Source organism: Equus quagga, chromosome 4 (genome assembly GCF_021613505.1).
Source record: "Equus quagga isolate Etosha38 chromosome 4, UCLA_HA_Equagga_1.0, whole genome shotgun sequence".
Classification (NCBI taxonomy): domain Eukaryota; kingdom Metazoa; phylum Chordata; class Mammalia; order Perissodactyla; family Equidae; genus Equus; species Equus quagga.
The window spans coordinates 65,102,932-65,113,924 of record NC_060270.1 but is presented as its reverse complement, the minus strand read 5'-3'; the positions used below and the strand labels follow the sequence as shown (position 1 = coordinate 65,113,924).

The following is a 10,993-nucleotide window of genomic DNA, read 5'->3' as shown; positions in this document are numbered from 1 at the left end:
CATCATGCTCCCCAGCGCTTTCCCAGATTGCTCCCTGGCCCTCTCCCAAGATGCTCCCAGGGCCTCTCCCAGCATGCTCCCCAGCACTCTCCCAGGATACTCCCTGGCCCTCTCGCTGGATGCTCCCAAGCTCTCTCCCAGGATGCTCCCAGGCCCTCTCCCAGCATGCTCCCCGACCCTCTCCCAGCATGCTCCCCGGCCCTCTCCCAGCATGCTGCCCAGTCCTCTCCCAGCATGCTCCCCGGCCCTCTCCCAGCATGCTCCCAGCCCTGGCTGGTGGGCTGCCAGAGTTCACCAACGGAGGCCCCCTCCCCCAGGCTCCATTCCAGCTGCAGGGGCCTTGGAAGGCACCATCAGTGCTTTCTGAGGCCTCAGACATGGACAGGGAGCGGGGTGAGGCCTGGTTCCTCCCAGCCCCCAGCCCGGGCCCACCTGGCCTAGAGGAGCTTAGACGCTGACCTCACTCCCCACGCCCATGCTCATTCCTCGTGGCCTCTTCCAGCCTCCATCCCCATCTGTCACTCACTGGGGCTGGCCAGCAGAAGCCACAGAGCCACGGCCCCACTCTCCCTCTCTTCCTGCTACCTTAGGCCTCCCTAGGGAGCAGAGAATCGCCAGGGTCATCTCACGTCCCCCTTCCACTGTCCTCAGATAGAGCCACAGAAGTGTCTTATTGTAGACTCAGCTGATCTCCATGGGGGAAGGTTTCAGGGATAATCCATCAGGGTATTCAGAGCCCTTCGGTCAGGAAGTCCTCCCTTGGATCTAACCACTGCCCCCAGGCTGCCAAGGTGATCAAGCCCCTTCTGTCACAGATCCCTGGCCTATAGAAGGACTTGGTAAGGATGCCTTTAAAGTCCCTTGCAGTCTTGGGAACCAGACAAGTATGAGTCTGAATCTACTTCCAAAGCTGGATGGCCTTGGGAAAATTACCCAAGTTCTCTGAGCCCCAAGTGCTTCACCTACAAAAGAGGAACGATGACACTGGTCGCCTTATGGGGTTGTTGGGAGGCATCCACAAACAGTCTACAAACGGCCGGCCCGGGACCTGCCACACAGCCAGGCACAGTCACTGCACAGCAGGGGCCCAAATCAAATCTGTCTGGCCCAGCCTCCCCAATAAGCCCTGCCATGCCACTCTCACAGGAAGCTTCTACAGCTCCCAGTTGCCTTGATATTCAAGTTTTTCCAGAGCATGGCCACGATCTATTGCCTTCTCCCACCCAACCCCCAAACCCCACCCTCCCTTTCTGTCTTACCAAGGACCTAAAGTACACCTGGCCCCTCTTCTTTCCCAGGGTCCACGCCCTGTGCCAGTGCTCTCTCCTCCAGGAAGTCTTCCGTGACCTCGCCAGCCCACACTGATTCCCCTTCTCCAAGCTCCCTTACTCCACAAATTCGGCTCCTGACATTTTCCACCTGGCAGCCACAGTTGCATTTTCGCAAGCTCCCTAAGGCCAAGGGCCACCCACACTCACCAGCTGCTTGTTGAAATTCTGGACACACTGTTCAAACTGCTCATCCTTTGTCTCATCTGCCTTCCCCAGTTTCTGGAGGACCTGCCAAGGCAGAGGGAGAAGAGAAGAGTGTTACTCAGAGAAAAAGAGTGGCCAAACCAAGAGGGCCCAGTCTCCGATACCACAGACCCCTCCCCACCCAGCCAGGGTCTGGGAGCCACGGCCAACAGCACTGGGGACGGTCAGGAGGTCTCGCAGCTGCTGTGACCCCCCAGGGCAGGACTGAGCGCATCGAGTCCTGAGACCTCTCCACCCTCTCTCCAGGGCTCGCCCCTCGGCCAAGAGGAGGACCTAGGACAAGCCTGCCGTCACCACCGGAACCAGGAGGAGGGGGATTCCAAGACAGCACGAGGGGCGGGCACCTCCTTGCTGATCTCACACTGCACCTGGGCTCTCCGCCCCTACCCTGGCTGCTGGAAAGTGAGCTGAGCATGAGACGGGCCAGGTGGGAGACACAGGACTCCACTTCCCGAGCCCAAGGCTCACGAACAGCATGGGGAGGAAAAGCCGCCCCTGAGCTGGGAGGCGACACCCCACGACAAGGAGGGCAGCGAGGGCGCTGGGGCCCGGCTCTCCTATTACTAGGAGTGAGCGCCCCATCTGACTAGATTTTCAGATGGGACCTGCTCCAGCCTCCTGCTCTCTCCTCCTCCACCCAGCAGGCCATGCTAGGCTACTCCTGGCACTCACACTCACACTGACACACACACGCATTCACACACACACGGCCTCACGGCCACATGTCCTACTCCCAACTGGAAATCTCCCTTCTGGTGACTCACAACTGTCCCTTTTCAGCTGTGTCAGGGGAGAGGAGGTGGAGAGTAGAGGCAGGGAGATGATGGTAAATGCAAGGAAGGGGATCCATGGCGAAGAGAGGGGGAAAGACCTAGAAAAAAAGGAAGCTGGACCAGGAGCCTGAGAGGAAGCCCTCACCAGGAGGGCTGGCCCACCAGACCCTCCCAGATCCCCCTCTCTCAGATCCTGCCAGGTCCAGCCCCAGAGCTCTCTCTGTTAAGAGAAAAGAGAGAGAAAGAGAGATAGAGGGAGGGAGGGAGCGAGGGGAGGCAAAACACACAAAGAGGGGTGAGGGCCATGGGAGAGAGAGCAGGGAAAAAGAAAGACGAGAGATGGGGGCACAGAAAGGGGATGCTGAGGCAGAGATGGGGGTGGCTTTGCAGGGAGAGAGGGAGGCAGTTCCCCTCCACAGCCCCGGGCAGGCACCTCCACGGGAAGCAGAAAGGACAACATTGAAATGATCAGCAGAGGCAGCAGCCAAAACCCAACGAGAATGAGAAGGAAAACAGGTGGCAGTGGGTGGGGCTGGCAGGTGGAGGGAAAAGGAGAGCCCAGGGCAAGGACGAGCAGCAGGTGGGGCTGGGCCCAACAGGACCAGGGGAGCCTGTGAGCAAGCGGGCCAGGCCGGCAGCAGTCCGAGGCCAGCAGGTCATCACCAGCACTCCCCTCATCTATGTCCTCCTTTCAAAGTCCCTGAAGTGGGCCACATTGCCTGGAACACAGCTTTGCCTGCCCAGGACCCAGGCCAGGGTCCTGGACTGAGGGCTGCCCAGTCCCAGAGCAGAGCCTGGACCCTTGCCACCCGTGACTGGCCCTGGGCTGGCCTGTGCTGCCCTGTGGCACTTTCTCCCGCAGTCCCAGGAGCCACGGTGAGGCCAGTCAGCTCTCAGGCCCTCTCTCTCATTGTGTAGTACATTTGGCCCTTTCTCACCAAGCGCCTGCTCTGTGCCCAGCCCTGGGTGTCTCTCTTGGGGGCAGCAGAGATCAAGCAGACCTGGGTCCAGGCCTGAGAGAGAGGGAAGTACATGGGACTGTGGGAGCCCGGGGTGGAGATCCTATCCAGCCTGAGCAGTCAGGGAAGGCTTCCTGGGGGAAGTGGCAGCTCAGACGGAGGCGAGGGCTTACAGCAAAGGTAAGGAGACCAGACAGATGAGGTACATTACCAGGGAATTTTGAATTGCTCAAAGTGACTGGAGGTCACAGAAGATGGTGACAGAGGGTGTGAGTGGTGGGGGGGGGGAGGCGCTGGGGGTGCTGGGCAGTGGCCCACCAACACCTTTGTGCTACAACAGTCAGGACAGTCTACCAGGCAAGTGCAGCTGGATGCCAAGGGCTGACACCGGGGGGAGAGGAGAAAAGCAAAACAAAACTGCCATGAGCAAGAAAGCCGGTCCTCCCACAATCCGCAGGCCCCCATTCTCTAGGCAGCCATACCCAGTGGGTCCTGCAGGAACAGGACAAAACCTCACAGGGCCTGGCCCGCTCAGCGCAGAGCTGGGGTGGGTACCTCACCCCCAGCAGATGCCCGCCCCATGGCCCACCACTTGCAAAGAGAGAAATGGGCCACCAGGTGAAAAAGAGCCTCCAGAAGCCATCAAGGGCCACCAGAATGAGCCAGAGGCTCCAGGGAGCAGGGGCAGGGCTGGCTAGCCCGCAAGGCAAGAGGCCTAGGGAGGCGGCCCTGGCCAGCCCCCCAACTCCTTCTCCCTGAGGAGATGCGCTCAGTCAGCAATGCGCTCAGCCCCGGCCTGCCATCAGGCTCCTGAGGGCTCCCAGGCCCCAGGTGTGCAGACAGACACACAGCCGCCCACTCCCCGGACACAGCTGCGAGCCCCACCCACACAGCTGAAGCCTCCAGGGAGATGTGAAGGCCCTGAGAAAGGCCACCACCGTGAGACTGGGCCAGGCCGCGAGAAGGCCCCTGGGAGAAGGCACTGTCTCTCTCAGAGCCTCAAGTGCCTGTCTGAAGACAGAGACACGAGCACTGCCCTCAGGCTCAGCCTGTGAAACAGGCCTCTGCCCCTGGCTGTGGCACATACACAAGTAACAGCCATCCCGAAAAGGCCTCAGAGCAGCCTTCCCACAACCAGGCGCAGGGCCTGACACCAACCCACCCTCAGGCCAGGCCCAGACTGACCGCATCCCGAGATGCCAGACAGATGTCACGTGCACACACGCTGTACACATGTACACATGGCAGGCACACACTCACAGCAAACTCCTATTCACCTGTCAAAACCTTGCTCAGGCAGCACCTCTTCCATGAAGCTGCCCCTGCCCTCTCTCTCCCCTACACCACTCCATACCACTTAGGGCCTGGGACCTACTCTCCTCATTGCTAGACAATATGCCGGAGTGTCCACCTCTGGCCCTGCCCCAGTCACATGAACAGCCTGAGGTTGGGGAAGTGTCCAGCCCTCTCTGTGTCCCCAGCTCCTGCAAGGGCTGGGCACAGGGGGGACACACAACAAATTCTTGGCAGCGGCTGGCTAATCTGAGCTGCGGATCTTGAGGGCAGAGTTGTGACCTTGAACAAAACACCCCATCTCGCAGCCTCAGTCTCCTCCTATGTAACATGGGAGGGTCACGTATGGAAAGCACTCCCCTGACACACGGACAGTCCCCAAGAGGCGGCCGTCAGAATTAGGACCAGACCTGGCCTTCGTGTTCATCTGAGGTCTGCTTCTGGGTAATCTGGGCGGGCTCCAGCGGGTCCCGGCCCTGCAGAGGCTGTGTGGAGGGGATGACCAGCACGGAGGCTGGGCAAGGCTCCCGGCTCCGTGTGACCTCAGGCTAATGCCTCCCCTCCTCTCCACACTTCAGTCCCCACCTCTGACATGGCAGTAATCACCGTGACACCACGTGGCCAGGGCTCAGGAAAACGCCAGGTCAGTGCATGCTGGCCTGGGCCAGGTTTCACCTGGCTGCACGCACTGCCCCAGTCTATAGAGGGGAGGAGGACGCGCAGCCTGGGGCCTTGACCTCAGGGAGCTCCCAGTGTGGCTACTGGAGGGAAAAACAAGTGGGCACCACCAGCCCCAGAAAAGGACCAGGACAAAATTCAGTCCACCAAAATCCCACAGCCTGGATGGCCACCCACTTCTTACTTCCCACCCTCCATAGCTGGGCCTCCTGCCACGCCCCGGTGCTGGGGAGAGGCCTGTCTGACTGGCCACTGGGGCCAGACTACAACCACCCTCCCTGCCACTGAGAAGCTGCTCAGCCATGCCAGGACCTGTCCCCGTCCCGCGGGGAGGCCCCAAGGCTGATCTCTCCAGCCCCCACCAGCGCCTCCATCCAGCCTGCACGCCCACACTCAGAGCCCCCTGCTTGCTGAGCCGGAAGCTGTGGCCATGGCTGCGGGCACACAGGGGCTCCCCCACCCAGCACACGGTTAGTGGAGCGTCCCCGTGCCAAGCTCACAGACAGGCCCCGGGGGCAGCAGGGGCCTCCGGGGGTCCAGGTGGGCCCGGCCCCCAGGGCTCAGGGGACTGGGGATGACTGAACTGGGTTTTGAAGGATGAGCAGGAGTTAGGTGAGCAGGAGGGCCCAGAGCACTGTCAGGACTCCCACTCTCTCGGGGTCTCTCATGCGGCAGGGGCACCCCCTCCCCCCCCCCGACCCTCCTGGGTCACCTGTATCACAAAGCTTTCTGGATGCTGCGATGGAGGACAGGTGCACCTCGGGGTTAGCCCAGGGGGAGGGAGTGGGGATGAGTGCAGCAGCCCTTGTGCCAGCAGTCCAGGAAGGCCTCTCAGCACCACCCCGTCTCCTGTCACCACATCCTCGGTTCAGCCAGATAAGAGTGGAGCTGAAGTGTCTCAAGAGGGACAATCCAGGGCAGGGCAGAGAGGAGCTGGTGGCACCATGAACCTCCTTCTGACAACATTCACAGTTCAGCCTCACTGAGCCAGGCAGCGAAGGCCGGCAGCCCCTCCCTGGGGCCCCCTGGGGCTAGGCAGGAGCTTCCTGTGGCGGAGGAGGGGCGTGCCCCTTCCCCAGTGCTCAGCTGTGGCCTTTCTCACAGCCCAGGGCATCCTCAGAGGCCAGGAATGGCCTACTCCCCACTGAACAGGCGGGTGTCCTGCCAAGCCCTCTCCTGGCCTCTGACTAGCCAGCAAACAGCCCCGGGGACAGCAAGCCCACGATGCCAAGTGCCACGCTGCACGGCCACCAAGCCCAGAGGGACAGGAAGACCCCCCAGGGCCAGTCTTGTTTGAACAAGGAGCAGTGTATCACTCACTGCCCACGGAGCACAGCACTTTACAGACACCAAGCACTCCCTCACAGGTAAGTGTCTTCACCTCCCTGTGACAATGGCTGGTGACCACAGATAACTCAGGAAAGAGCCTGAGGTCTCACAGTCAGGAGTGAGCACGGAGCTGCTCTGCTGCTCCTGGGCTCCAACACTGGAAAAGGGGCTCCCACAGACCCCGCCCTGCCCAAGCCACTCGAGCCCAGCCGACAGTGCAGATGAGCATGTCTGCAGGCGCTCGCCCTCTGGGCTGACCCTGGGCACCCTGCTCGGACCGCTGGGCCCTGAGCTCCAGGTGATCTCTCCTGGAGGCTCTGACCGCACCCTCCTCCCAGAGAGGGGCCAGGCCCTCTGCATTGGTGGGACACATGCCCACATATGAATGGCATGGCAAAGCACAGAAATAAGTACTTTCTAGAACCCAAGGCTGAGGAGAGGAGCCAAGTCCAGGGTCCCCGGAGGGAAGCCCAACAGAGGCAAGGCCCGCAAGCCCTGGTCACCAGGCTCTGGGCCAGGCAGGAAAGCTGGGGGCTCCTCCAGCGGCCGGGGCACCCCTAGTCACGGCTGCTGCAGGAGGCATCTCACACGGCCAGCAGAGATGAGGACCCACCCACCCCTCACCCAGAGCATCTCCAGAACCCCAACCCACACACACACACTCACACTCACACACACTGGCAAGGGCCTCATCCAGCTCCCCCCAAGGAACCCACCACCCAGCAGCTGAGACGCCCTCGGACCTGGACCTTTCTCATCACCTCCTCCCGGCAGCCGCCTGGCCGCGCCTCAGTCAGGGCTGGTCACAGAGTGAGCCGCGCCAGGGCAGCTGGGCGTCACCACCCCACTTCTTCCTCCCAGCAGAGCTTGTGGTCAGGGGACCACAGCGACAGGATGCACATTCTCACACCCTCACAGAGGCCCCAGGCAGGCAGGGGCAGGCAGACAGACAGACAGATGGACAAGCAGCTGGAAGGCCAGGTTTTCCCACTGATCACTCAGCACACAGCTGGGCCCTGTTCTGAGGGAGACACCCCAAGAGGGAAAAGTGACGAGGGGACACCGGAATCAGGCCAAAGGCCCCCTGGTTGCCGGAGCTGCCCCTCCACCAGGCAGACATGCCGGGAGGGGATATTCTGCCCAGCCTGCCCAGGAGCCATGCAAGAGAGAAAGCAGGGAGGGGACAGGCGAGCCCCCCAAGCCCACCACTCACCACCCCCCACCGGCACAGGCCCCCTCCCAGCTTCTTATATTGAAATATAAACCTCAAAGCATGCTGAAAACGAGTACAACAAACTGCCACACGCCCTCCCCACAGCTCACCACTCATTCCCCCTCGGCCACACTTGTCTTATCTCTCTCTTCATGAACAGTCTGGTTCGTTCGCCTGTGGCTTTGCTGAACCACCGGAAAGTAAGCAGCAGACATCATGACCCTTTACCCCAAAACACTTCGCCCCAAGGCGCTTCGGCACATTTCCTAAGAGTCAGGGTGGTCTCCTAGGTCCCCGCCGGACCGCCCGCCTGGGCTGTGCTCAGTACTTAATACTGTTATTTACTACACAGTCCATGTCCACATATCCCCACCTGTCTCCCAAAATGTCCCTCACGTCTGGGTTATTTGTTTGTTTTTCTATCTGGGATCCAAACACGGTTCACACATGGCTTGTGGTTGTCACGTCTCTTGTCTCCTCTAATCCAGAATATTTCCCCCAACAGCTACTGATTGCTAGTTTACATATTTTTTTCTCTTTCAAGTCACTGACATTTTTAAGAGTACAAACCAGTCACTTGAAATGCTCCCCACTCTAGATTCGTCCGATTATTTCCATGCGGTTAAGTTTAGGCTTGACAAATAGAAACGGCAATAGGATATACTGGAGTCTATGAGGGAGCCATTTGGTGTAAACCTGACTCGGCCTGACTCCGTTTTTCCAATAGGGCCTGAGGTGGCCGTTGAGCGTGCATTGTATATCTGCTTTACGCATGTGCTGTGTCCCACAGACAAGAACAAAGGCCCTTAAGATAAAGGTGCAACTTCCTCCCCACTGGCATTCCCTTAAGGGTAAGCATCTCTCCCTACGCAAGGAACTGATTGCTACGCTCGTCTGTGACCACCCAGCTCGAGACAAGAGACCTGCCACCTGCTGTGTCCACTGAGATGGCAGACCTACTGCCTGCTGTGTCCATCAATCGCTGTGCCGACAGAGCAGTCTCGTGAGTATTGTAAAGCGGACATTTCAATCCTATGTGAAACGTCCTCTCTGGGGGTATATAACCACTCTGTGCACCCACTTCTTTGGTGCCTTTTGTTCCTTCGGGAAAAAAGGCCCCGGGCCATGGTCCTCACATTTGGCCCAGAATAAACTCACCTGAATTTTCATTTATAGATTGGTTATGGATTATTTTTGTCGACAGGTTAAACATTGTTCGGCCAAGAATCTTACAGAAGTAATGCTGTGTCCTTCCAACCGCATTGCAGTGGATGTCCCCTGCTCCGTATGCTGAGCTGGGCCACTCGGTCAAGCAGTGTTTGCCAGATCTCTGCTGTAAAGGTAACTTTTGGTAATTAATTAGTCATCTGAGGGGCGATTCACTGTCACCGTGTGAATGTCCCAGGCCAACAACTTTCCGCCCAGTGCCTTTACCGTCAATTAACACTTTGCTCCTCAAAGCGGGGTCCACGGAGCGGCAGCTTCCCAGTCATCAGGGAGCCTGGTAGAAACAGAATTTCAGGCTCCCCCCAAGACCTGCTGAAGTAGACGCCACATGTTTAACCAGTCCCCGGTGCTCCGGGCGCACATCAGTCTGTGCAGCACCGCACCCCCACCTTTGCCTGAGCCCAGGCCACCCAGGGCTTCACTCTGCAAAGAGCTCCCCTGGTCGAGCCCCTGGGGAGTGGGGAGCGGGGACATCACTGACTCCTGCCTCCATTTTGCATTCAGTGTGTTATAATCTTCTACCTTCATTATTCTTTTTGACGCTCCAACTGTCCCAATTTGGCCAGTGGGCACCTCTGAACGCATCCCAACTAGTCTCTGAGCAGCTCCTTGCTTTCTGACACAAGAGGCTCCAGGTTCAGCGTGCGCTTGAATCAGCCATTGCTCCAAGGAGCCCGGGCTCCCTTGAGGGGAGGTGTGCTCATTGCTACTGGGTGTCCTTGCGCCTAGGCAGCTCATTTCAGTTTTAGGCCACGCCTTGAGCTACACATTCTTCCCCCACTTTAGAGATAAGAAAAGTAAGGCTGAGACATTAAGGAATTTGGCCACACAGCTGAGTAGGAGCAGAGCCAGGACTCTGTGCCTTTGTGGTGGCCGTGAACAAGTGTGGCTCAGATCCCGTCTGCTGTGGGAGCTAGATTGACAACCCCAGCAGCCGCCCTCTGGCCCCATCACTGTATCCCAGCTGAGTCCACACCACCTGGTGTGTGCTGAGCATGGTGGGGCTGCAGAGAGACAATGGGCTCCTCCAACAGGCCTCCAGGCCCAGGGACACCCCTCGGCCTGGCTGAACCCTTCTTGGCCCTGGGCTGCAGTCCGAGCCCCTCGGCCTCTTCTAACGTGGGCATATGGCACTCCCACTTTACGAGCGAGGAGAGGAGGTACAGAGCACTGAGGCGAGCTGCACACTGGCCAGGAGTGGACCCGGTCTCCTGACTCCTGGGTCCTTTCACTGGGTGTGGGTCCTTTCGCTGGGTGTCGCTCCTTGGGTCTAGCTCTTGTCCCAGGGCTGGCAGTGTCTACAAAAGGGGGTAGCTTCCTCTTCTCACCCAGCCAGGCGCACCCTGCTTCTCCCCCGAGAGCCCAGTGAGCCCACTCCCAGGGAGGTGTCGGCAGCTCCGCCTCAGGGCGGCAATGCCCGGCCCATGGCTGCCAGCCTGCAGACAAGGCTGGCACAGTTAGCAGCCCCAGAGCTGCTGCTGCGCCCTTAGGGTAGGAGGGGACCACGGAGAGAGGGGCTGGAATGAGGGGCCTGGCTTCCCCAGGAAGCAGGCAGTCCCCCGAACCCTGGGCCCGGCTCTGGCCCCACGGTGGCCAGTAGCGGGGAGAAGCAGCTCAGGGTCCTGCGTGGGAGCCGCGCCCAGGGCCCAGAGAACAAGTCCCAACACACGGCGGAGAGGCCCTGGCCAGTGGCACCCGCAGCCCTCCTGCTGCACCAGGCTGGCCACGCATCAGCCTTTGCCTGATCACTTTCCAAAGACTCGATGAATTTTAAGAAAGATAAATGTTGAAACACTGGCCTTGGGCAAGAGCCAGGAACAGCATTCCACCCCCAGGAGGCAGGAGGAATGCTCCCAGCTCTCAGGCCCCCATGCAGTGCCTCCTGCACACCCACAGGCTCCCATGCACACACGCTCCCTGACAGGGCTCCTGCCCATAGCCCTTCAGTGGCCTCTGGGCACAGTAAGAAGGTGGCAGGAACCACAG

The 10,993-nt window shown here is 59.7% G+C and overlaps 1 protein-coding gene across 10 annotated transcripts in view; it reads right to left on the bottom strand.

Annotated features, from left to right (window-relative positions):
• The window catches only part of BIN1 (bridging integrator 1), a 57,705-nt gene that overhangs the window by 27,217 nt on the left and 19,495 nt on the right, over positions 1-10,993 (bottom strand). For all 10 annotated transcript variants that reach the window (XM_046658421.1, XM_046658420.1, XM_046658425.1 and 7 more), the window contains exon 2: positions 1,479-1,559. In XM_046658421.1, coding sequence (XP_046514377.1) covers positions 1,479-1,559 — 81 coding nt within the window. The remainder of the gene's footprint in view (positions 1-1,478; positions 1,560-10,993) is intronic.